The 27243-nt window shown below is 48.4% G+C and overlaps 1 protein-coding gene across 4 annotated transcripts in view; it reads left to right on the top strand.

Moving 5' to 3' along the window:
* Positions 1-1829: 1829 nt before the first annotated feature.
* Positions 1830-27243, top strand: part of NRP2 (neuropilin 2) — a 111472-nt gene continuing 86058 nt past the window's right edge. For 2 of the 4 annotated variants that reach the window (XM_010960122.3, XM_010960123.3), the window contains exons 1-2: positions 1831-2787; positions 16826-17003. In XM_010960122.3, coding sequence (XP_010958424.1) covers positions 2715-2787; positions 16826-17003 — 251 coding nt within the window. In that variant the 5' untranslated portion in view covers positions 1831-2714. Of the gene's footprint in view, positions 2788-16825; positions 17004-27243 lie in introns of all 4 variants that reach the window. The other 2 variants (XM_045520517.2, XM_010960124.3) reach the window with 2 other exon arrangements.

Genomic DNA, 27243 nt, shown 5'->3' with positions numbered 1-27243 from the left:
TTTGTCTCCCCTTCACATAAATTCTGGCTATAATGTTCCTGGAAACAGAAATCTTTCATACTGAGCACTTGCTAGATTGGCTTGGCATGCTTGGTGAGTGGTGGGGGGAGGTGACACTAATCGACTCTATTCATTCAGCCTCTGTCACTGTAGATAATGCTATTTGTCCTTAGGTTAGCATCTTGGCAATGATATAAGCTGAGATCTCCAATGAAGGTTCAAAATTCAAACTGCCTTGTATACTCCATTAAGTATCAGTGAGCAGTGGTCTTTCTTTCCAACTGACTTTTTTTTAAAGTAAATCTGGAGCTTTTAATAATGTGGATGTTCTCCCAAGTCCAGGAAGGAAAGAGGGAGAGAAGGAAGGGAGAGAGAGAGAGAGAGAGAAAATGAAAGGAATGAAAGGTAGTCCTCAGGCCAGCTAGGGGATATGCTCACTGGAAGACTCACCAGGCCTCGGTTAAATGCCCTTTCAAACCTGGCATCTGAGATGAACAGTGTGATATGCAGCCTGTGGATTTACACAGCACTGGAAAATCCTTCCACGGCTTGGTTCAACTGTTTGCAAATCACTTCTGATTCAATTTTGTTTTGGTTATCTCAGTGTAAATAACAGTTAAGTGGGAGTTTCAGATTTTTCAAACACTAAAAGTGATAAACAAAGCTAATGGCAAGTCCAGATAAGGGGGAAAGCCACCCAGAAGAATCCACAAGTACAAGCAAAGAAATACATGGGATAGTGAGATGTGTGTGTGTTTCTTGTCACGGAAACTTTATTTTTCTTAATCTGCAGAGTGGCAGGAAAGGTATACGCAGAGTGTTATTTAGACTTGTTCCTGTTAGAGGCTTTCTGATAATGCAGTAATAGGTGCCTAGTGAAGCAAGACAGTTTGGAAGCCACAAAGCCATCCCCAGAAACTAAGATACAAGTGTTTTCCCAACTGTTAACTCGCAGCTCAATCTAAACAGTTTTCACGCCTCCATTTAAAAATAGTTGGCGTAATGCTGTTTTCTTTCTCTCAGCGTCGTGACCACATTTCTATGGGGAAAATGTGAATAGAAGTAGCTACAGTAGCATTTCGAGAAGTCTTCGGGTACCTGGACTTTTTTGGAGGGTTGGGGGAATCCGATTCTATTACCTGAAAATTTTCTTTTAAGAAAGTGTCTCCTTTTCTGATAGTTACAAGTTAGGGGCGCTGGGAAAACTAAATCCTCATCCAGAGAGGAGAGGAGTTATGTTTGGGACAAAACAAAGGATCTGAGTAGTAAACAGCACGGAGTGTTTGGGGTTTTATTCAGCCAGGGCTGACCGTGTGTGTCGCCGCCACGCATTGCTGCCCGTGTGAACGCATGGCTGAGCTGCCGCCTGGCTCCCTACTCCAAACACCGTACGCCACCCAACTCTTCTTGTAACGCCATTGCGCGTGGCATTGTGTTGGGTTCTACGTGTGTGGCACCGGAGTCAGGGGATTGGGGAAGAAAAAGAATTTCCTCCGTTTCCCGCGGAGTCTCCCTAGGGCGGGGGCGAAGCGGCCAAGGGCAGCGCGCCCTGGAGGTGCTCGGGGGCGCCCCTTCTCCGGGGCATTACGCACGGGCCGCACGGAGTAGCCCAGGCGCGAAGGTGCCCAGAGTGGGCGGGAGGGGCCGAGTGGGAGAGGGGCGGCTGGGCGGGAGCTGCCTGCCTTAACTTTGATCCGGCCGCGGCCGGGGGAAAGCCGCCGCCGCCCCGCCCGAGCCGGGTGCCGCGGCGCTCGGTTCTGCGCCGCGCGTCTCCGCGGCTGCCTCTTTAATCAGGAACACAGAAGGGGCGGGCCCTGAGCCGGCGCGTAATCGGATAGCTCTGCCGCGGCTCTGACATCCACATGCTGCTCGGCCTGAAAAGGCAGGGGGGAGCCGGAGGGGAAGCAGAGAACGCGAGCGAGGAACCAGCCCGCAGCCCGCCCCCAGCACATCCTCAGACGCGCAGACACTCGGCGAGGCGCTGGGCGAGGTGGAGGTGAGGGCGGGCGCGAGCGAACTCGGAGAGGGGCTCGCTCACTCCCAGGCGATCCCAGGCGCCGCCGCCGCCGCCGCACCAGCAGCAGCAACAGCAGCCACAGCAGCAGCAGCTTCCTTCCTCAGATTCCCCTCGTGAGGCTGGCCGAGCGGGTGTAGCCGTTGGGGGAGGCTCCGGCTAGGGGAACCCGGCGAGGGCAAGAGCTGGGCGGCTGCCTCCCACTCGGGCCGTCCGGCAGTGGGTGCCTCCGCCCGCGTGTCGGTCCCGGGTGCCGGGGGATGTGTGTCAGTTTACGCCTCTGAGATCACACAGCTGCCTGGGGCCGTGTGATGCCCAAGGCAAGTCTTGGGTTTTATTTTTATTATTTTTTTCTTTTTTACGCTTGGCTTACGGGAAACATCCGTGATGTTGTAGGATAAAGGAAATGATACTTTGAGGAACTGGAGAGGACATAGATGCTTTTTTTAAAGAGAGGAAACCCGTCCTGTCTTCCCAGCTTGCTCCCTCTTTGCTGATTTCAAGAGCTACCCTCCCGGTGAGGTGGGGATCCGGCAAGAATAAAGGTGAAGACGGGCCGCCAGGATCCAGGAGGGAAACATTGACCAGTAGAAACCTTTACAGAGGACACTGTAAGGAAGAATATAAGAAAGAGAAAAATACAAAGACATAATTATACCAGAAATCTACAAAAACATCTCTGGAGAAAACAACCTCCAAAATGGATATGTTTCCTCTCACCTGGATTTTCTTAGCTCTCTACTTTTCAGGACACGAAGTGAGAGGCCAACCAGGTAAGCCCTTCAAAGTTTTTTTTTTTTCCTTATTCATTTCAACATGCCTTTACCTTTAAAAGCTACTGCGAATGCAGGGGGCCACACGCAATGGCATAGAAGGAGGCTCGCTCAATACTGAATTATTTAGAGAGAGATCCCAGCCGGCCCTCCCTACACCACCAACGCTGCTAAAACCCAACTTTTCTCTCCTGCTAAGGAGTGTGTGAGAGTGTGTGTGTTTTGAAACATAGACAGAATTTGGCGGTGTTCAGATGTCACATATGGACTGAATCAAAGGTTTAAAAATACTACAAAGCCTTTGCATTACAGTTTTTGGGAATTTTTTTCCCTGTCTTGAAGCAGAACACATCTCCCTTGAGTTTCTTCAACCTAGCCAGCGAAATATAAATCATTTGCATTCCCTCTACTTAGCTACATTGAGCAATGTTAACTGAAGGGCTTGGGAAATACGGGAGTGTAGTTTGGGTTTTCCGATGCTGTGGATGCTTTACAGACTGTGTGGATGAGCCTCAGAATCATAGGGCTCAGGCTGATGGAGCAAGTTATCTTGCGGCTGAGCTCAGGGCTTGGGCTGGGCTCTGCTGGCAACCAAGGTGGTTGGTCGACCAGCTCTCTTTCCCGCATCCATGTGTTTTGTGGGGAAGTAAATCATCTGTTCTTTTAAAAATTATTATTAGATAAAACAAACTGTATGACCCTTGAAGGTCTCACTCTTGTGAAGTGGTAAGAAACTTTTGAGTGCAATTTATTCTCAACCACTGCCAAAAAGGGTGTGTGAACGGACTGCAGAGAAAAGCACTGCAAGGCCCAGAACAGTCTGGGCCAATATTTGGGGGTTGGCGGGGGGGAGGCTGGCTTGGGGTCGGCTTTCTGAGAAGGGCTCTCCGGTTCCAGGGAACCCAGTGGGGTTTGTTCTGGCTTCCCCACACCACTCTCCTGGGGAAGGCTCTCTCCCCTCTGACAACACTGCCTGGAATCTGACAAAACTCTAAGAAGCTGCTACAGGTGATTGAGGATGGGGAAACCATCCCTGGAGGAAATAGAGAAAGGACAGAGAAAAAGCCTTCCTGAAGTGTCCTTACCCGGAGGTACTTCTAAGGCTGCCACCTCAGTGGTAGGACTAACCTCAGGCAGCCTCCCGGGTTCTACCTCATCACAGCGGGCTAGTGGGTGCTGTGGGAGCCTGGGACTCTGGTCCACAGTCCCCAAGAGCCACACACGCCCCACCTGAAGCTTGGGTGTTTATCTGAAGGGGAAGGAAGATTCACAGATGCCCTTGTTATCCAAATCCACACGTTTGCTGCTGCTTCTCTGCCGTAACTGGTCTTCAGAGCAGCTGCAAATCGTATCAAAGAGATGGGTGCAGGCCCCACTTGGGGAGATTTCCTGTGGCTCCCCATTCCCTATTGCCTTAATTCTAAATTCCCAGCTTGAAGCAAAATTAAATTACCTCTCACAGACCTGAAAGCTGAGTAAATTATGTATGTTTGTGTTATTCGCTGTGTGTGTGTGTGTGTGTGTGTGTGTGTGTGTGTGTGCGCGCTTAAGATGCCCACGGTACATTATGTATTCAGGCACGGACGCTGGTAGGCCCTGGAGCGCGAGTACGCGCACACTGGCGCACACACCGGCGCGTGCGTGCAGACACACACACACACACACACACACACACACACACACACACGTACAACTTAAGGTTCCGTGTGCTGTGCGGAGCGGGAGGGGTCGTGAATACTCTGAGGCTATCTCCTACCCCAGATGTTCGCACATCTGTCCCCGAGCGCTGCGCAGAGTGTGTACGTGTGTGTGCGACACCCGCTCAGACCCACTCCCGCTCTGCCACCTGCCTCCCGCGCTCTCCGCAGAGCCCCCTCCCACCCTAGCCTCGGGCGCGCTGCGTCACTTCTAGAGAAGCCCAGAGGCGCGGAAGTACGGGCAGGTCACCCTCTACGAGGCCTCAGGCAGCCTCGGACCCGGGGTGGGACCTCCTGGTGGGATGCGGAGCTGGGACCCGCCCGGGGTGGATATTTTCCAGCCCGCGGAAAAGGCGATCGCAAGCCGCGAGCCGCTCGGTCTTTCCGTCGGAGAAGCCGACTGGCACCGGGCGAGCTGGCAGCGGGTAGCAAAGGGCGAGGCCCAGCTAGATCTCTGACTCACCGGTGCGCGCCGGCCGGAAGGGGATCGGGCCCAGCCTGCGGCAGCGGCTAAAAACCCATTCCGAGAAGAAGTCAGGGGCAAAGGGAGGGCGAAAGGTGCCAGCCAAGGAGCAATTGAGCAAATAACCTCGCAGACACCATGCGCGACTTCTTGTACTCTCTGGTAGCTAAGAGGCCGCGTGGGTGTCGCGCACCAGGCTCCGCCAGTCTTTGGCACGCCAGCTGCCCTGCTAGATAGTGCCGCCGCCCGCCTCCCTCCTGTCCCGGCTTGGGACTTGGGGTAACTCCGCGAGCCCGGCTCGGAGCGCCCCCTCCTGCTTCCCGCGCTCCATACTGCACTGCATTCCCCATCGCCGCTTCTGGAGAGCCGGCTCTGCGGGGGTGGAGGTCCGAGCGCTGGCCCAGCTGCGTTGCGGGAAGCCGGAGTGGGATTCTGAGCCGAGGTCGGAGCGGGGCGGAAGGAAGGCAGCTGGAGCCGCGAGGATGCGCGCAACTTGCGCTGCCTCTGGTAGCGCCGCGCGCCCGCCAGTGCGGGCGAACAGGTGAAGAGCACGCGGTGCGCGGGCATCCACGTGGTGGGGACGTTGTGGCCCCCCCCAGCCCATCTACCCCCACCCACCGCTGTCTCTGACGCCGCATCGATCTGTTTGGGCTGCGCAGCAGAAACAGAGCCGAACGATCCATAAACATTCTATTAGGGAAAAATATTCCCAGGGAAAGCAAAACCGAGGCTCAAGCCTGGGTGAAGTGGCCGCCTGCAACTCCTCCAGACTTGTCCCCTCCTCCTCCTGACTAAGGACACCCCCCGGGAGACGCTTGCGGCATTTCCTCATTGCTGCCTATTGCCAGAAAGTTAAGTCGCTGCTGCGGTTCTCTGCCTGGGAGAAACCTCTGCAGTAGCGGCGAGTTCCGCCTCCCCTCCCCCGCCGCCTCACTCTTTGCTTTTCCACTGGAGAAAAAGAAATATTCGCGGCCAATGCTTCATTTTCACTGACTGATTCCTTTTTAATATCAACAGAAGTTAATGGAGGCGAGGCGAGCTGTAATTAAACGGCTGCCTCCACTCTTCGCCTCGGGCTCGCGCACCGCCGTTTTCCCCACCAGGTCCCCCGCACCCGGTGGCTGGGTGAGGGGCGCCCGCAGAGCTAACGTCTGGGGGCTGGCGAGGGGTGGTGGTGGAATGAACCGGTCGCCCCTCCGGGAACCGTGGGGATATGAGGATGGGAATCAGCTTTCCGAGCCAAGTTTAGGAGATTCGGCTCAAACGTGTCGCCGCTTCTGCGGCTCCAGTTGAATTTCTCTGAAAGGGGAGGGGATCCGCGCTCTGGTTTATTGGCGTGTGCTGAGGCTCCTCTCCCTCCCTCCGCCTCCCTTCCTTTCGGTTTTAGACAGAGAGGAGAGCCCCCTGGCGCTAGCCATTCCCGGTCAGAAACTCTCCTTTGCTGGACTTACTCGTGGTCCGCGGGGAACTGGGTTTTGCTAGGAAATAATTCAGGCCCTTACAGTGGGTTTCTAAAGATAGCGGCAACTCCCAGCCCTAACTAATGTTTCCCCACCTCCGGCACACACCGCTTGGGGCCAAAAGAATCCGGACCCTGTAACCAACGACCTCCCACCCCTCGCCCCTTGCCTGTAGAGCTTTGATTTGTACTTGGGTTTTAACACCATTGCCATGGACACTGGCAGACACGGTCAATTCAACCTTTCGTCTGGACTGGATGATCAGATAAGAGGTGTTAAATTGGCTGTGGGGGAGAGGTCTAGGTTCAAACAAATCCTGAAAGAGAAGACAGGACAGGCTAGGCGCTGGATAAGAGTTTGAAGAGGCTTGCTTTTTTAGCCTGTCTCTCCAGATTGCAGGATGGCTGTGGGTAGGCATAAATATTTGCAAGCAGAGCTATAAACTCCTGGATTCTGCACAGACAGCCTGCTCTAGGCTCTGGGGACTGGTCTCGTCCCCGCATATAGTGGGTACCCAGTCAACTTTACCCCATAAGCAGCCACTGGAGGTGGTGAAGCTGGGGCCAGTTGCCAACGGAGCACACAGTGCAAAACAGTGGAAAGTGGAGCGCTCCCAAGGAGGGCTGCAGGGCAAGCCCCTTCTTGTCCAAGTTGTGCCTGGTAGAATTGTGAATGCCCAGGCAGCGCTGCAGGTCTGGACTTTCATGTCATGCTGTGGAGCCCTCAGATTAAGCCACAGAGCACCCAACTGGCAAAATGAAATGTTGGAAGGCTGCAGTGCCTAGAACCCCGGGCTATCCAGCCAGGACTCCTGCTGTCTACCAAATGGCTCTCATCTCCTGCTGTTCAATATATAGTTCACATGCTGCAATCGAAAGGCCAGTTCCTATCTTCCCGCTGTAGACATGGCTTGGAGTCCAAATGCCAATTCATATGCAATGAGGCATGAAAGCAAATAACAGTTGGGGAGAGGCCCCTGGGGGTCAGTGGGAGAGACACCGTGGACTCGATGGTTCTGAGGACCCTGCCTGGTGTTTTTCTTTTCACTCAACTGTTCATTAAATCAGTCAAGAGAATGAGCTGACTTTGGGTGACCCGAGTATGGGGCACACTTGTTAACAAAATTAACAGAATTCAGAGCCAGGTTCACTGGAAAAGAATTTTCAGAATATATTCCCCGAAGGTTTAGTTTGGAAAGACTTTAGGAAACAGAGATGAGACTTTCCTTTTATAAAAGATGGAGCAGAGGCATGATAACTTTTTAATTTCTTGCACTGACGAGAAAGGGCTTGAAAAGTGGCATCTGGGTAGTAGTTTGTAGTATCATTAACATATACGAGATATTTTATCGTCTGGCCATCATTTGCCACTGAATAATCTTTGAGGCACCCTTCTTGAGTGGCAGACTTGTGTTTGATCCCCAGAAGTGAGTCTTTGTATGGTTCCTTCCAGGTAAGAAATTTACTTTTTTTTTTTTTTTATTAACCCATTCCTGGAAGATATTGCAGAAGTTTGTGCTGGAGAGCCTACAGCCTTTTTCAAAGTTTTATCTGCCTTGATGAGAAATTGCTGAAGGGCTTAATGCGCTCATTAGCTAACAGGATTCAGTGGGGTTGGATTCCAGGACACAGTGGCCTTGTAGCATGGCTGGCCCTTCAGGAGAAAGCATCTTCTAAAGGTTTAGGAAACTGTCAAGTTTAGATAAGGCTGAGCTCCAATCCTTCGGGACCTTGGTTGTATTAATAAGGAGAAATTAATTTTTAACCACTGGGAACATTGCCAAATTATGTGACCTTTGGCAGACCAGCTGTGCTATAAAAATAAATCCCCCATTTCTGAAAATGCTGCTCCTATCCAGTAGAACAACAAAACTGTGGCATTTAGGATGGGGAAGAATGGCAATGAGGAGCCAAGAAGAAGCCCTCGGATGTTGTGACACATAGTTTCAGACTTGAACACCCTGTTCACACCCCCTACACCCTCCCCCAAATGCACACCCTGGTTTCCAGAACGCAGGGAGGAGGGCCAGGATGACAAGGACCCCAGTGCCTGTGTACTGGGAGTGGAAAAGGTGTTAAGTGCTTTCAGCCCACTCACACCCCAGCCTCAGACACATCTCTCATTGTTCACACACGGATTCCTCGCACCGGGAGAGAAAACGGAGTTCTCAAACAGGCCAAACATTTATCTTTCCCTCCATGCCACTAAATTCTGTCACTGAAAAGTTTGGGGGGAGACCTTCATTGGCCTTCCCAGCTTCCGAAGCATTGGAGTCAGACCTCCGGGTTTAAAATCCAGTGCGGCCACTCGCCAGGTCTGTGATCCAGAATACTTAATCTCTCTGTACCTCAGTGTCCTTATCTGGAAAATGTGATAATAATAGCTCCGTTATAGTGTGGTTGTGCCACATGAGATGACACAGTACTGTTCAGGACACATTAAGCCATCTATTCAGAAGTCATTTAATCTTCCAAACAGCTTCAGTAGGGTTCACAGTATCTGGTGATCATAGAATGGTCGAAAGCACACTCTAACACCCTTGTGATAAGTTTATGTTATTTGTATGAGTTTTTTAATAAGTAAATAATTACTCATTCTCAGCTCTTACCCCACTAAACCTTTGTCTGGTTTTATAAGCGTCAGATTAGCTCTCGGCACACTGTTCTTCAGAGGGGATGCTCTCTGCTGGAGAAGTCTCATCTTAGATTTACATCTCTTTGCATTTTTTTTCTCACCTTGGTCTTCCACTTTCAGTTCTCGCCTCTACTGATTTTTTAAATCTCTCTCCTTTTCTTCCCCTTCCTCCTCTTCCATCCTTCATCCCTGAAAGTGTGCTCAGCAGGGAATGCTGCGTGGAATGGGCTCCCTGAATGTGTAATAACTTCTACTCTGGCATTAAGGCCCTTCAGCAGCTGAACTCAAAAAAAAAAAGTCATCATAAAGACAAAATAGCTTTTACCCAGCAAGACTCTTAATAATCCCATTTCCCTCTGGGTCTTCATAAAAGAGTCATGATCTAATCCAGGAAAAAAGGGAGGAGGCTGGGAATAACAGAAGGAAAGCGGGCAGTGGATGGGGCTGGCCCCCTTAATGCACACGGCCAGTGATACCCTGCTCACCGCCTCTCCAGATCCCGTGATAGCCAGTGATCCGGGTTCTGGCCAGTCTTTCAGCGAAGAAGATAAAGGGAATTGCAAATTACTGGACCAAGCGGCAGCAATCATTGCTTTGATAAAGGGGAAAAATAAAACAGATGTGCCTAAAAGGCAAATTGGGGGCATAGGAAGGGAGGAAGGCAAATTGGGGAGGGATGGGTAGAGAGGAGTGAATGGAAACCCAGGAAGAGATAATCTGTTCCCGGCAAACAGTTTGGTGATGAAGCAATACTTTGAATCTTCCTGGTGCTACTGACTGAAAACAAATACCTAGAACTTGCCTTTGGCAGGGTGAGTGGCAGCGGGGCCAGGGGTGGGGAGCGTGTGGAGTGAGGGGGCAAGAAAACCCTCAGCTAAATTAATTTTACTATTATTAGAATTAAAATGTAATATCCTTTGAACTCCATTGTTATTACACAAGGTTACTGTGTCCCACGAGACAGAGCTCACGCTAGCTCCACCTTGACCTATGACTAGGTATTAGGAACCCAGACAAGGTATCTGAATTCTCGGTTCACCAGAAAAAACATTTGCATTTCACAGCAGCTGTGGATTGGGAAGGAATGGTAGTAGCTGGATAAACAGAACAATTTGTGACAAAGCTTTCTTTCTTAGAATTTGTGATACCTACTGATGCTTTTGGTATTACCCTAATGAACTAATTCATTAATTCATCAAGCCTCGTTGAGTCTGACCTTTGGGCAAGGCTCTGGGTTTGATCCTATAAGGTCTGCCAAAGATGAATCAGGTAGGTCCAGCAGAATGGATGAGGCTCTCGCACATCTTAGGAGATGCTGAGGAGCTTCAGCCTCAGAGGCTGGGAAAGCTTACTCCTGGTGTGGGAGACCAGGTGGGGCGGAGGTGGCATGTGAGCCTGGACTGGGAGGGTAGGTGGGATTTAGAACGGGGAAAGGCATCCCGGGGGAAGGGGAGGTGGGAACAGAGAAACGGACACTGGGTTTGTTTGGGGAACACTTAGAAGCCACAGTTTAGACGGTGTGGAGGCAAATAATTGCAAATAAGCTTGGAAACAATCGCTTGGGCCAAATGGAAGGCCCAAATTGTTAGGCCAAGGGGTTTGGATTTCATTTACTAACCAATAGGGAGCCATGAAGGTTTCAACATAAGCCTTCAGTTAATCAAAATAAATGAAAAAAAATTATATTACCTTTTTGAGAGACCTTAAAATTATTCTTCTTCTATTTCCTTCCCCAAATGTCTGTTGAAATGGTCAAGAATTGTAATCTCAGATCTCTCATCAATGGCATCAAAATTGCATTTGCAATGAGGGCTGGGAAAGAGTGGACATAAATATAAACTAATGATATTATATTGGCTGCCCTATTGGAATTGCATTTGTTTATGATATAAGATGACAAATAACAAGGTTACCACAGGTGGCATGATTCGAGGTCAGGGGAGGTAATCACATCAAATGTACATTTTAACGATTAGATGAAGGTTCATTTTTAGAATCCAGATTGAGGGAGAGAGAGTTTCCAAAGGCCCTATTTCCAGACCCAATTTCCAGTTCTCTCCCTGGTGAATTCGTTGGAGGTGTTTTAGAAGAGGAAGTTTGCCTCATTCTTTACTCCTTTTTCCACGCTCAGGCGCTGGCTTCCTCTCCTGCTCTCTGGTTTCTCTCCTTCCTGCCCTCTCAGATGGTTCTTTTATTCAGATTTTGAACTTTATCACTGCAGAAGTTCACAGGGATTTCCATTTGCTGTGCCTTCAGGAGTGTATCACTCACTGCCACCCAGCACCATAAACTGAATAGATTGCATCCCTTCCCAGTTGCCTTAGGAAGTGGTCAAACAGCCACATTCCTGGGCTGATGGATTGGCTCATTTCTTCCCAGCTTAAGCCAAGATACAGATTTTATGAGACTGTTTTGTGACAGGCTGAAGTCGCTTTGAATAAAACAAAATCCAACCTCAGCTCAGAGAAATCGCTCTTAAAAAGCAGCTTATCCAGGGTTAGTGAGCAAAATTTGGTTCCAACCCTGAGCACAGGACTTAGATGATTTGAGCAAGAGATTAGAAGAAACTCTTTTTTTGATTTTTGGCCTTTCCTTTCATGCATCACTGTCATTGAGATGCTCACACACAGAACTGTGTATCCCTAATGTTTATAAATATGTAGCCACACACTCAGTTAAGAAAAGAAGCTCATGTCAGTAGAGCTAACGTGATTGAAAGAGACATTTGAACTCTCCATAATGTAAGACAGATAGGTTCATTCGAAGAATCCCGGAGTTTTATTTCAGGCTTACCAAGCAGATGAAACAGGAATTAACACCTTGTGTAAATATCTTATTGTCTAGAAGGTAGAGAATCTTTTTAATTTGGGGTTCATCTATGGGTTAGAGGATCTTTTCTCCTCCTCATTGTATAGGCTTTGAACTTTAAAACTAGAACTGACCTTTTAGAACCACACCCCTTATTTTATAGAAGAGAAAACAAAGGCTCAGAGTTGTTTACTAACTTACCCAAGGTCACACAGCTTGCTAGTGGGGAGACCACACTTGAACACAAGGCTTCTTACTAGTTAAGTGGCAAAGTGACAACCTTCTCTTTTTAAGTCAGAGAAAGAACTTTTTCTTTTCCTTGCTACTAACGATTAAATAAAAACAATACTGTGGAAAAAAGGAACAGGATGGGATTAGGCTGTGGATAAAGAATAAATTATAAAGTAAATAAAGTATATTATTTTCAGGAGAAATGAGAGTGACTGCTTTTCTCTACCAGGTGCCCTTAGGTATATATATGAAATCGATGTCTTCTAATCCTTCTATTCTTTCTCTTTAACTTGGCATTTTAAAGTAGTAAGAGTGGGGAGGGTATAGCTCAAGGGGCAGAGTGCATGCTTAGGATGCACGAGGTTCTGGGTTCAATCCCCAGTACTTCCTCTAAAAGTAAATAAACCTAATTAATTAAAAAACATTTTTTAAAAGTAACAAGGGAACTGAGATCTGTTCAGTGGGTTTCAGACTCTGTTCCAAGAAGCCCCAGTATTCTTACAGAGAAGCCCCCTTGGTGGGGGGACTTGGAGACAGAGACACTGTACTGATTCTGGTTCCCCCCATCCCTACACCCAAGAAGAGCTCCACTCTTAGCTGCTTTGCACATTGGAGTTCTGCATAGAGTTTTGGTCAAGGAAAACAACAAACACCTTTGAAAAGAACTTTGAAAACGACACACTTCATTCAGCCCCCTCACAGAATTACAGTCGAGGAAGGTCACACGGAGTTAAGCATCCACGTGCTGCCTCCCCTCTTCTTGCTAATGTCAGCCCCCCTCCCCTCCTAGTAATCTGGTCCCCTCACCCCAGACCCACCTTTGACAACAATCTGACTCACTAATCCCAAATCCAGCCAGCCTAAATTCCCCCGTTTTTGCCAAGGACTTTTTCCTTCAGTTCAGCTAAACCAAGTGATCTGATTATTCTACTGTGGGACAGCCCGCAGGCTGTTGCCTGGTGTCACTGGCGTCTCTGGTGGCCATCGTGAAGTAAGCCACTGTAATCTGATTATTTAAAAGTCTTGGCTGTACAGTGTTCCTTTAAAACAAATCCAAGTGAATTTCCCTAGGAAACAGACCAGATTTTTTTAAAAGATCTTCTTTTAATCCTTAATAAATATGTCCTAAAAATAAAATATTACTGAGGAACCAGTGCTTCATCTTAAATTGGGTTCTGTAGGAGGCTGAGTTCCTTCTGAAGCTGGCAGAGTGCCTTAGAATTGTAAGTCAATGGGTACAAAATCCCTGTATCTGATCCAGGGCCAGGTTACCCCCAGGCAGCATCAGATGGTACTTAGGTCATCAGCCAACAAGGGCACCAGAGACAAACAAAGAGAGAGACAAAGAGGAAGATATGGATGTCAGAAATAATCTGACCTTTGATGTGTCAAATAAAAACACCTTAGTAGTCATTGCAGGGGGGAAAGAAAATCAGACCTTCGTGACTTTAGAACTTAGTATTCCCTTGATTTCAAATTACATCTGGGGATCACTTGCATCCTTTCATCCCTGGGCCTCTGAGGTCTTTATCTGGCCTGACCTGGCCCATCCCATAGGCTTCCCTCCCAGATGTAGGAGAAAACTGCTCTGAACAGTCCAGGCCTGGATTTGCCTACTTCTCTTTGGAAAACAAGTTTGCCCCAGGTGAAAGGTATTCACAAAATAGTTAGAGAAAGAAGTCCCTTGCCGACTTGCCAAACAGGCTCAATAGCTGCAACTTCACAGGGTCAACCTCCCTTTTCTGTGTGGAGATTGGCCTAAAGGGGTTTGCCCTTGAGTTCAACTCCCTTTTGGCTGGACCGGAGTCCTCTGAAACAGGACAGAGAGCATTTATGCTGTTCCTTTAGGAACACAATAAAGACCTCCCAAGCCACGGATGGTGTAGCTCTTCAGAAGAAAGTCTAGCTCATTTCTCCTGGGGGTGTGTTTGCATTTAAGAAATGAAGGGTCCCCACACCTGGAAATGAAAGATCCATTTTCAAGAGGAGCCGAGGAGTAAGTGTGTTTTCCTTACAATTGTTACCGATGATAGATTTCAAGAATTCAATTCTCTCCAAGAAAAGCAGAGATGGAAATTCTAGTATTTATCTTGGTGGATAGATGTCTTGTGCAAATGATGTGTGATATTTTATGAGAGGGTGTGAAAGTGTGTACCGGACTGAAGTGTGAATTTCTAATATGTCTATGTACTGGATGTATGTTCCATATCTATGTTTGTATGTGTTTCTGAGTGTGAGTGCCAGCCAAACAAGAACGTGAGTTTATAAATGTTTGGATATTGAGAAGGTTAACTACATGCAAACAAAGCAGATGTTTTAATGAGTTCTTAAATATTTTAATAAGTGCCTTGATTTTCCTCAGATAAAGAAAGAACAGGAAAAAAGGAAACGAGTTACTCCTTTTTTTCTCCGGTTAAGTAAGTTTTAACAGCAGAAAATGCAGACTGTTGGCCATGAGATATAGATAGTTTAACTTTTTTTTTAAGTTGGGAAATGATTACTCCTAGCAGTGTGGGTGAGAAATGAAACCTTTCTATGAGGAACTTTCCTGACTTTATTGCTGATCATGTGTGCCTGGTCTAATTGCTAAAAGCTTTAACTTGGAGGGCAGGGAATTTCAGGAGAGAAGTTCTTCTTTCAAGAGTAATGGGAGAGAAGTAGGGAAGGATGACGAAAAGAGGGAGAGAGTTTGGATGATGTGGTTACTACACTGGAGCTCAGCTCGGATTCCCTCCGATGAGTTCCAAGGTGAAAAGTGTGGTTTCCAGTGAATGGGGGGCAGGGCTGCAGTTTTCAGCAAAACAGTCAGTAGAGGAGCTGTGCCCAGTAGAAAATTTCCTCTCCTGCCAGCTTGGTAGGAGCAGCTGGTTATCACAGTTTCCACACCTCCACCTTTACAGAGGGCCACTCTCAGCCCCATTTCACGTGCATGAGCCATGACCAATGGGCCACAGTCTGACTTGCTGGAAGATGTTGGCTGCCCAGCGTGGCTGAGTGGTGTGGACACCCGGGAAGTCACTGCAGGGTGGGCTGCTGAGAACAGGCGGTACCCTGCTCACTGCTGGCCTCATCTCCGTCTGGGCGGGAAGGCTGGGCCCATTGTCCTCCTGACTGGGGAGGGTGCAGGGTCATTAGTTAAAGGATGCTGTGGTCTCTGCTAGCCGGAGGAAATGGCCTGCTTTTGTTTTCCACCCAGTAGGAAATGGAACCTGAATCCATTAGATTCTGGGCAGTTCAGCTCGGCACAGTTTGAGCTCTGGGAGGCGCGATGCCTAAAAGGCTACTTGTGTAGGTTTGTGTACCCCCACCACCATTGTGCAGTGCGCCCATCTTTTATGCATTTAGAGCCTGTCAGGCTGGTAATCTAAAGCAGAGGTCTGGAAGACGGTAATGCCAGCAGACACGGGGAATAGGAGAGTGCACCTGTAGAGTTAAAAAATGCATGACCCTTTCCCTCAAAGAGGGAACACAGGAGAGAGCCCCATCCTGTAGGGTAGCTGCTGAGATGGAATGCATAATTCACGGGCCCATGCTGCTCCATGCAGATGGCGATATTAAATCGTGATTGATGCTAAGAGAGGCGCACATCTTCGGAAGGTCTCTGAGAGGCTTCTGAATATTTCCAGGTCTCTGGTGCCTTCCTGGCTTCTGTTCTACTGCAGTATTAAGCAAAACCCCCCATATCCCAGGAACCCCCTCCTGAGGGTGACAGAACCTCACTCTCAAATACATGAAATGCTTCAAATGTCATCGCCCACCTTTCCTGCCTTTGAAGATCACCCCCTTCCCTCCTGGCCCACAAGAAGCTGTTTACCTCCAGCCGGGCACTGCTGGGCAAGGGGTGGGGGAGGGGGCAGCACTCCCCAGCAGCGGCCTTTCCAATGGCTGGTGCAGCTGGACAAAGCAGCAGCACACTCTGGTGGCGGTGACCAGGCAGGAGGGACAGCGGGCAGAAAGCAGGGAGAAAACACAGGCGTCCACTCGGCACAAAGCACTTTTGTCAAAACTCTGAGGTCAGAGCCAGTGGATTCTCTAATGCAGATTTTTCCACTTGGTGTATAATGAAATAATAAATCAAATTTGTGGTGTATATGAAATTAAGTGTTTGGGAGTTTCGCTTTTTCTTTCTTGAAAAAAAAAGTTGAAATCACCCTCTAGGGCCTGTTCTGGCCCAAAACTAAAAATGCTTCCTTCGCATCACATGTAATTGTTACCAGGCTCACTGTGGGTCGGCACCACAAAACCACTATTGTCAGTTCCCGGAGTCTTCTTGCTGCCTGGGCTGGGAGACACCAAATAACAAGAAGGATTTATGAGATAGACAGAGATGAGCGGTTTGAATGAGAAGGAGATGGGCCAGGCAGGGGAGACAGGAAAAGGCAGGGAGGCATGTTAAGTTTGCAGCTTTCTTGGGGTTTTTTTGTTTTTGTTTTTGTTTTTGTTTTTTAAATCTCAGACCATGTAATTGGGAATGTTTATGACCATTTTCTGGAGTATTTTCATTTGAGGAGTGTGTGTGTGTGTTTGTGTGTGTGGTTGGGTGAGTGGTGGGGGCGGGGATGAGCTGAAATAATCTCTTCCACTAAATGAGTAAGTAGGTTAGTCTTCTGGACTGCCATAAAAGGTCTGTAAAACAGTTTTAATCAGCCACTGGTAGAGAAGAGAAACAAGGAGAGGAAAAAAAAAAAAAAAACCCCAGGCTGTAACATATTTGAAGTTCTTTGCTTGTGTGTCTTCTTTTCCAGACCCACCCTGTGGAGGTCGTTTGAATTCCAAAGATGCTGGCTACATCACCTCCCCGGGTTACCCCCAGGATTATCCATCCCACCAGAACTGCGAGTGGATTGTTTACGCCCCTGAACCCAACCAGAAGATTGTCCTCAACTTCAACCCTCACTTTGAAATCGAAAAGCATGACTGCAAGTAAGCGCCATCCTGTACAGCTGACATCCACGAGACACACCCTCCCGCCCCCGCCCCCCTGGCTCCCGCCCAGTCATGGCAGCTCCCCAACCCCAGGACCTGCTGTAGTGGGGCCTGGCCCCTGAGGGAGACCTCAAGAGGTTTATTTCTTTCAGGGGAACTAAAAGCCTAGTTGATCCCCTAGTATGAAGGAAAGCGCCTTCTTGAGTGAAGAGTAAAGAGAATATACCCTAAACTCAAAGGCTAGCATGGAGGAGAATTCCACGTAGGGGAGGGGGTGGACTGAACAATGCCAGCTCTTGACTTGGGGATTTACTTCCCCCTGAGAGGTCTCCCCATGTCCACCATCACTACCACATGTAGGAACCCCAGCGGCTTCCTTAATAAAATAGTAGCCAGTTCCCCAAGTGGAGACTTCCTCTGCGTCCAGCCGTGGAGGATCAGGCTGTTATTTTGTGAAGTAGCAGCTGGTTTTCTTAAGAAAGAGAGTGAAACATCTCAGCCTATACTGGTAGGTCTAAAATTCGCACTGGTGCTTGGTATTAGTGCTGTGCAGGTTAGAGTCTCAAAGCTGGTGTCAGGGACTTATTTACAGTCTTCTAATTGCTTTATGAACATCCATCCATTTGGTTCTCTCAATGGCCATGGGGAGGTGGCACCATGATGACCTCCATTTTGCAGATGAGGAAACCAAAGCCCAGAGAAGTTAAGTAAGTCACCTGAGGTGACTCAGCTGGGCCCACAACATCAGTCCTGCCACCTTTGAAATGTCTAGCTTAGGAGAGACCCAGTGGGTGTTTAGACGCCTGCGAGTGCTTTAGAAATGCCCTGTTAACACCAAGGTCCCTGCCGTCAAGGTGAGGGAGGAAGCAGCATTGTAACGTCAAGAACGTGAATGCCCTTTGTGCTGTCCGGTGGGCTCCATCTTAGAGTCTTTTCGTCACTAAAACAAAAGTGAGAGTTTTCCATGCAGGAAAGAACATGCCAACAATCCTGTCCTTCTCCAAACACGTGCCTAGAACATGCCACTGCTCTGATGGGTATTCCATGGCCCCTTATGATTCATAAATAGTCAAGCATTCTTCGTGACCAAGGCATTGTGAGGACTGAAAAGTTAATACAGGGGACAGCCGGCCGGGGAGGGGGGCCAGATCTGGGCCAGCGCTGCCTTGTGGAGGACACAGGGTCCTCTTTAACTAGTGCTAGACTGCCAGGCATAGGGGGGTCAGTGTCATCGGTACCCTCCTAGGACTCCTTTGCACCTTTGTAATGACTTTTTCCTAACCAGAGGTTGTCTTTCTTGAAAACCGAACGGTTTCCCAGATGAACCCTTCATGTGACAGTCATAAGATAGAGTTTTTAATCCAAGATCCAGTTCTGACTCAATGGAGGACATGGGGTAACTCATCAGTTCCTCTTTGAATGAGTTAAATGCACAGCCAGTGCACATTTGCACATTTGCACTCAAGGCTGCCAGTTCCCTGCCAGTGAACTTTACCAAAAATTTATGTTCAAAGAGCATCTGTATAAGGTATAAGGCTCCTGCTGTCTGGCTGGTTGGCACAAATTGAGGTGTAATGTACCGAGAGCTTAGGTCTGAGCTCGGAGAAATTTGACTAAGCACCTCTCTCCACTGAGGGCCAAAATCTGTTATGCTTATGCCTGCAAATCTCCCAGGGGAACTGCTAAGAGGTCAGCTCATGTATATTCATAGTGGCAGAGAGAGAAGGCAAGGCTTTTGGAACGGAACACTCAGGAGCTGGTGAGCATGGCTTAAAATATGTCAGGAAGCAAGAAAGGCCAGGGCAGCACGCTCCTGCACCGTTGGGGGCTGAGCCCCAGGGATGGGGCCATCACAAGGCCTCCGAAGCTCGCTGGTGGCAGAGGGACAAAGACGTTGCCTCTGGCTGGAGTTGGAGGAGGGGAAGCAGGCAAGTTCCAGGTTATTCTGAAGCTACTCGAGTTTACCATCCTTACTAAGTAGCTTCCTGTTTTTCTCCCCACTCCTCCATTCCATACTTTCAGCTGGAACTGAAAAGTTCAGGAAGGTCAGAAAAAAGTCTTCCTGGGGTCTCCTTCCCCCAGTGCCAAAGCGTCAGAAAGGCTCTGTTGGGGTCAAGCCTCCACTACTTAACCTCATCCCTACTGCTCTCTGCCTCCCCCCTTTCTCCCCTACTCCCCATTTCTCTCTTACTCTGATTAATTTTTGTACTTGGAAAGACACATCCGGTTCCCTCCATCTCTCACCCTGCAAGGTATTTTTAACATCTTCCTTGCCATGTGCATTCAGAGTAAACAGGCTTCTTCCTCCTCCCTCTGCCTTGTTTGACTGTCTTGTGAAGGGAACAATTAATCTAATTGAAGTCCTGGAAGTTCTGTCCTATTGCTCCTCTCTCCCGCTCTCCTTTTCGTTCCAAGGGAGCTCCTGGGTTGGGAAAGAACTTACTAGCAAAGGAAATTAGTATTCTTCCAACTGTCATTTCGGGTGCATGTTTCAAATTGGATTTGGCTCTCAAAGCCCATAGGGTGAATACTTACCAAAACTTCCCAAACAGTCCTTCTGATGAGAGAATGCAGCAGCAACACCCCTGCAAAAAGGGAGTGAAAACAGGGGGTAAAAAAACAACAACGCAGCCCCACTCTGGAGTAAGGGCAGTGGTCAGCAGGCCCAGCCTTGCCCTCGTGTTTTCCCCTCTTCTTCCTTTGTGCAGGATTTACTGCAGAGATGGCCCCATGACCTGGGAATGGGCCCGGATGTGAGAGGATCAGCTTGGCCAGTGGTCCCTAAGCCCTTGGCTCTCTGTCCCTTGAAATCCACATCCCAAAGGTGGAGGCCGTTGATGAATAAACCCCAGACAGACCGACCTTTTCCCCTAACCGTTGCTGGTTAATTTCATTTCATTTAAGCTTGCTGTCTGCTTGGAAACTTTCACTCACCAGCCCCAGCTTTGCCTGAGTCTGCCATCCAAGGCCACCATCTGCGGTGAGCTCCCGACTCCTCCCTCTGGCCATCCACAGGCATCCAAGCCCCCAGCGCCCATAGGCTGCTCTGGGGCCTCTTCCCCGACTTTGAGCAGAAACCAGAAGCCTCCGTGGCCTTGCCCAGTCCGTGCGGCTGAGGGGCAAAAGGGCAGGACTCAGGGCCATCTGAGCACCAGGGGAGAAGCCACGTCATCCCCTGCGGTGGGGAGAGGCTCCTGTCCCTGCCTTTCACTCGGGTCATCAAGCCACTGAACATTAGGGCTTCAGAAATGTATGCACATGCACTCGAATACGTTTTCCATTTCTGAGATCTCAGAATATGTATTCTTGAAAACACCCACCTGCGTATGATACACAGCTTCTTCACGCATCCTCACACAGGCCGGGCACCCCACCCCCTCCAGGAGGCTCAAGTCAAACCAGAATCAGGCGGTAGGTACAGCCTAGTGGTAGAGTGCACACTTAGCATGCACAAGGTTCTGGGTTCAATCCCCAGAACCTCAATTTAAAAAAATTTAAAAAACTACTCTCCCCACCCCTCAAAAAATTTAAAAAACAAAAAACAAAACAAAACAGTCAAGAGTCCTTGATTTTGCTCGATCCTTTTAAGAGCTGGTCATTGCCAGACAAGTAGCTTGGAAAGCATGCTTCAAAAAGAGCAAAACCTGCTAGGAAGACTTGAAAGAACATTTCTTAGGCTGAAAAACCCACAAAGAAGTCTATACTAATGACTTTCTGTGTGTGTTCCACACAGTGAGATCTCATTTACCGTGCAGCATTGAAATTCCCAGATACTGAAACACTCAAGTTCCAAAACTTCCCGTTTTGAAAGATTCCTGAGGAAGAACGTCCTCAGTCATGTGCCACACTTCCTTGTTTTCTCAAATAAAAATAAAGGAGAGTCAACTTTTTCTCCATGATTCCGGCTTCTAATTCTAAACTTGACTTTTTGTGACAGAGGCTGGGTCATGTCATATGTGGATCGGGTAGATTTAAGTATGAGATTTTGTCTATCTTTAAACTCCCCAGGCCTCAGTGTCCTCACCTGCAAACCTTCGACAATTACAACTACTTTGCAAGAGTGCGGTGTCTTGTTTAGGCTGATGCACAATACATTAGCAACTGTGTTAGCATCTTTGTTCTTTGGGGAAGTTTGTGACTTTTCTGTCAATATTCTTGCTGTCACTCTCGGTTATGAGTATGCTCTCTGACCTGTTCTCACTCTTTTATGATGGCCATGGATTTTGCTTCAGGAGGCTTTGGTGTCTGTTGGGAAGTGTTCAGTTCTGGAATTGAAGCTTTGTCCCAAGCCAGTGCAATCTCAGGGCCCGCGTGTCTGGTTTGCTTGAGTCAGCTACGCTCACAGCAGTGCAAGGACTGGAGCACTCACTCTCTCGGGGACAAAGTGCATTAGCTGAGCTGCTCACCATCTTCCTTCTGAAACCATCGCACTGCCCACATTCTGGGTATTTGAGGTTTAGGGAATATTTAGCCTCTGCGTGTCCTGGATAAACAAAGAGCTCTTGGATTTATTTACGGCCATAAGAGTCCTCTAAATCTTAGAAGATGTGTCTGCTTCTCCCAAAGTAGGGGATGCTATCTTAGAAAGGGAGCACTTTCACAGGTTGATAAGTCAACTGCAGGAAACAGAGGGAACATGCCAGACCTCAGTAAGCTGGCGCCTCCCCGCCCAGCCAACGAGGATCCCCTGCACTCAGTAAACACCCTCCATTGTGGTCAAACAACCACATACACCTTACATCTGTATGAGACCCCGTGAGGGCCTGACACTCAAACTCCCCTCCCCCTTACCTCCAGCATCCTGCTGCACGCCCCCTTCCCTTCTCCTTTGTTGTCCTTGATTCCTCCAGTTCTTTTAGGGGCTCCTACTCCCCGAGCATTGCTTATTGCCTTGATTTGCTTGCCTTTTTTCCCCATGTGCAGTCACCTGTGTTCTGAGCATGTAAATTCTCCAAGGGCACAGACCACATGTTTCTTATCTCTACCCACTGCAGCGCTTAGTCCAAGAGGGGGCTGAGCAGGTGCAAGCAGATGATTATTTCAGTGATATTTTTACATTTGAGTTGCCTGGATGTAGGTCAGCATGGCAGGAACCCACACTGGAAGGCTGACAGAGCTGTCTTCCCTCGTCGTCCACCTTGTGATGTGACATGGTGACAGCGGGCGGATAAGACATGGATTACAGAAGTTACTAAGCTCTCTGGGACGTGGTCTTTCGCAAGCGAAATGGCTATAGACCTTCCATTCATTCCTAGTTATTCAACATCTATTATGTGCCAAGCATGACGAGAGCCTTGGGGGTGCAGTGATGAGTCAGTAAATCATACTCTTTCCCTTATGGAACTTAGAGTTTGGGAGGAGGAAGCAGGTAAAAAAATACGGTTATTGATGATAAAGCTACCATATCTAGAGCATCGCCCGTGAGCCTGGCACTTTGCCAAGTCCTTTACATACATCATCTCATTTGATCCTTCTCACAAAACCTTGTGAACTTATTGTTTCTCTTCCTATTTCACAAATGAAGAAATTTGGGCTCAAAGAATGTAGGCAGCTGGCCCCAGGTGCCGCTTTTGGAAGTGGCAGAGAAGGAAGGGGTTTGAAGGCAGAGTAACCTACTTTGCAGTCGGTGCTTTTTCCTCTCATGCTCTATTGCCTTCACCAACCTCATGCCTTCTGGCAGGGACATGATATGGGCATGTTTTGTGAGCCCACAGCATTGGGATCCAGCCTCAGCTGAGGAGATCAGGGAAGGCTCCTTGGTGGAGGTGATGCCTGCACCAATCCTTAAGAAGTTAGCCAGGCAAAGGGGGAATATGTATGGCTGGTGGCCCAGGCGAGAACATCATGTCAAAGACAAGAAGGGGGGAGAATTTGATGCTTTTAGGAACCCCAGTAACAAAGGGCCATCCTTGTGACAAACCCCTCTCTCGGTGAAGAGATGCCTAAGCAATGCTATTTATTTTATTTCCTGGCCAGATGATTCCAGCAGCTCAAGGAGGGGCCAGGGTCAGGAAGCAGGAAAAGACTGAGATTATGGGGACTCTTGGCTGTCTGACTCTCCCTGGTCAGAGTTTCTACAGTTTCATACCCTATATCCAGCCTTCTCCTTTCCTCCCGTTTAATGCTTGAAAGTAGGGTTTGGACTGGGAAAGTCCAGGTAACATTCTGGATTAAGCCCTGCTCATCAGTTTACTCCTACGGAAGACTTCCTCTGAACACAACTCTCTTTGCTATGAATAAAGGGCATGAAGGCACATTGCCCAACTAGAGATGTGGCTTCAGCTGGTGTCCGCCGAAGTCTCTAGCAATCAAAGCAGAAGTGAGAGTTCTCTGTGGTTCAAGAGGGCATCTTGCACTCAGGAGAGACCCTCGGGTTGATTATTTGTGACACTGTTACAGATTTACTGCTTGCCCAACCACAGAAATATTCTGATTCCCCCAAGGAACCCATGAGCAGCAATCCTTTCCTGTATTGCAACAACCCTGCTAATGACAGAAACAGATCCCCCTCCAGGTACGTGGTGCAATAAACGGGAACAGTCCTGCTGACTTGGGCTCAGCTGGCAGCCAAGCCCACACTCACCAACCTTGACCAAGGGCTCCACCCAGCAACTTAGCTCGCTGAAGAAGTGGGAAAAACACGGCAGACTGTTCTCCTCCGCCTACCAAGGTTAAAGAGCAGTTGGGACAAGGGTTATTTTTGGCAGTTTGTTTTTAAATATGCAATGTTGCAATCTCAGCTCTCCAAATGCAAGCTTCACTGTGGATATCCTTCCTAACAAACGCATTTTTATCTTCTGATTGAGAAAATCACTTGAGATTTTCTAGTACACAGTCCCACTTGTTCTGCCTCTCAACCCTGGCACCTTCTCTGAACCCAGAGGTCCCAGAAGGCCAGCATCTCACCCCATGTAACTCCATGTAATTCTCCCATCTAATTACACCGGGTGAGAGTCAGTCTTAAGAAATTCAGTGGGAGCTCTGGGTGTGGAGGGGATAAAAAGGAGAAGGAAATAGACCAAGAAGAGAAATTAGATTTTTTTTAAAAAAAAAAGCAATTTGTGTGTTTTGCTGTAGTCATGAGTCCTTTCGGGAAAAAAAAAATTCTCTTTGTTTTGTCCTTCTTTAGTGGCAGGGCAATTGAAACCTTTGGATTAAGAGAAACTCAACAGATCATTTAATTCCATTCTTCTACTTCTGCCTGGATCAATCATCCCTGGAAGAAAAAAATACATTAGCTGCCCTTGTCTTTCCTTCTAGAAAAGAGCTTCCATAATCGTCCTTCATTACAAGACCTAGTGCCTCACAACTTACTTCAGTTGATTGCAGAGGAGAGGGTTGTATTTAATTTACATAATCAAAAAAATTTTTTTTCCTAGAAGGAAAATCCCTAAAAAATGTTAGCAGGTTCAAAATAAAATTTAAAACAAAAAGAAGAAAGAAAAACTGAGTTGGTCTTACGTTTAGGAGAGCAGCAAAAAACTACATGATAAAGGAAAATCCACACGATTTTTTATGCCTTTTTTCCCTGGCTTTGTAGCCAAGTATCTTGGCTGTCTCTATAAATTTTTCTGTTCTGCCCCATTAGGGACTCAATTGTACGTTTGTAGGTGGTGTGGAGGGACTGTCAGTTGGACAATAATAGCAAATATTTATTGAGCTCTTGACAGACATCGGGTGCTACTGTACCAGGAACTTCCCATGTTTTATTCTTATAATGACACTTTGGGGCTGGGACTACTATTACTCCCATTTGACAGATGGGGATACTGAGGCCCAGAGAGATCACGCAGGGAGTAATGGTGGGGCTGGGATTTGAAGCCTGCTGCCCAAAGCTGCCTTTGTATACCTGTGTCCATATGCTCAGAGCTGTCATCTGCTGTCCCAAGGCTTAGGCATTTGAGGCCTCTCTGATTTCCTTAGATATCCTTGACAACTCTTTTCTTTTTTTCTTTTCTCTTTTTTCTACCTTTTCTTTGCCTCTTCCTGCCGTGTGGTCACCTCTGGATGCCGACAGGGCAGTCAAGGAGAGAGACAGAGAGATCTTTCTGTGTCTTTAAATACAAGCTGGAGGCCTGCCTCTCAGTCAATTGTCTCCTGCCTCCCTGTCACTTACCTCCTACTCCTCTGGTCCCCTCCAGCCCCCGTCAGCATCCTCTTCAAATTCCCTGCCATCCCCACCACCACCTTACTCTTCATCTGGAATCCGAAGATGTGAGGGCTAGTAATAGAGTGTCAGCGGAAGTAATTGATTCCTCACACAGAGAGAATTCTCCTGCCTTTAGTGTCAATGGAGCTGAACCGGCATCTTGGAGGGTGAGCGAGACATGTAAACAGTCCATGGCTGAGCTGTCAGGGCAAAGCCAGATGCACCAGCGAGTGAGCGAGAGAAAAAATGGTGGAACAAATAATTGTTTTATTGGAAAGGAAAGGAGTAAATATTTCAGCCCAGGAACTGGCAGTTGGAAAGAGACGGTTGAGAGCTAGGAGCAGGAACAATCTGTGCTGCAGGTTTTAACGGGAGTTTTCCTTTGTCTCAAGGTAGGAGGTTTCACCCCCCCACCCCCCATTATCATCATTATTATCATTAAAATGATTACCGTAACAATTACAGTTGATGAGCCCTCGGTTTTCTAGAGCACCTTTCATCTAAAAGTTCAAAGTGATTTATCGATGTGTCATCCCTTGGAGAGCCGTAGGAGGGTAAGATAGTATTGTTATTTTTTATTATTGTTGTTTTGGTCTTCCTGCCATGGGAAGGAAACTGAAGTCCAAGCAGATATATGATTTAGTCCAAGCCTCAGGACAGGCTGCGAGGTTAAGTGTTGGGGTTCTGACTTCTCTTCTGGGGGGTCGCTACTGCCCACAAGGGCCCTTACCCTCATGTGGCCCCACAGCTCGTCCTGGCCACCGACGCTGCCTCCCCAAGCGGTGAGGGCCCCGCTGGCCACTGCAAGATGGTAGCCATCCCACCAGCCAGCCATGCACAAAGCCAACAGCCTGCTCTGGCTGTGGGATAAATAAAAGTTCTCCAAGGTCTGACTCACACTGCTTCCGTCCTGTGAGGAGGCTTCCTGCAACCTGGTTCCCTTTCTCGTAGAAGCTGGTGTCCTTTCTAGACAGATTTCTTCCTGGTCTTACAGAACCTGCAGCCAAGAACACCCATCATCCTGAACCTGCACAAGGGGCAGCCAGGTCTTTCAGAACAGAGGGACTTTCCTGTGATGGGGAAAGGCGGGGGCTTTCATGTGCACTGTGTGAACAGACCTGCTTTGGCCCTCACAGCCACAGTGCCTTCAGAACACAGCCATCTAAGCAAGCCACTTACCCAGTGGCGGTTTGGGAGGTGGGAGCAGTTCCAGCTGACTGGCCACCAAGTGCTACATTCAGAATCTCCACCCTGGCGTGGCCACAGTCCCTTCCTGCTTGAACATTAGTGCTGGCCCGTCATTTCCACACGACTGTGCTTTTTGCACAGGAGTGACAAGTTAGCCCCTGGAGCCAAGGAGAAGCCCTGAGCTCTGTCACCTGAAGCTCCGGATGCATGAAATGTGAGGACAGGGCCCATCACCTCTGCTACCTTCTCCCCAAACTGCCCCCTGCTTGGATTTCCACATGGCATGTTTTTCAGACAAGTTTTGTATTTTTGGACTTTTGTTATGGAGGCTGGATACCAGCAAAGGTGGAGAGAAAAATGATTGGGAACCTTCGTCCCTGGGGGGAAAAAAAACATAAAGGACTTTTTTGATGTGGTGATTGATTCCCTGGTGCCCAGCACACATCGTTCCCAGCAGGCTTCCATTTTTCGGACAGATGGGAAGGTTATGATTCACTCTTACAATTAGACCCTCTGGGAGCAAGGATTCGTGAGCGATGTCCCAGAGGGAACCATTCACCCGGACAGGTTCAGGTACACTGCCAGCACACCAGGCCCAGAAATGGTGTACAATGATTCCCCCTCAGTGGGTTCCAGATACTTTCTGCCCCTTCTGGTCAGCCCTGAGAGGCACAGAGCCATGATCCCTGTACCTATTTATGAGATGAGGCAAACTGAGGCATGCTCGGTTGACCTAGGCCAGCTTAGGACAATTCAGCAAGTCTCTGATCCTGCTGGGATTCGCCTTCCCATCTCAGCACCAGGCTACTGGTGAATGGGCATAAATTGTACGCTACTCTTTTCTACTTTTTACTCTGATATTATTACAAAATATGAGCAAGGGGTCATTTAAGCTGACTT

Source organism: Camelus bactrianus, chromosome 5 (genome assembly GCF_048773025.1).
Source record: "Camelus bactrianus isolate YW-2024 breed Bactrian camel chromosome 5, ASM4877302v1, whole genome shotgun sequence".
Classification (NCBI taxonomy): Eukaryota; Metazoa; Chordata; class Mammalia; order Artiodactyla; family Camelidae; genus Camelus; species Camelus bactrianus.
The sequence above is the reverse complement of the archived record's forward strand: the minus strand, read 5'-3'. Positions and strand labels throughout refer to the sequence as shown.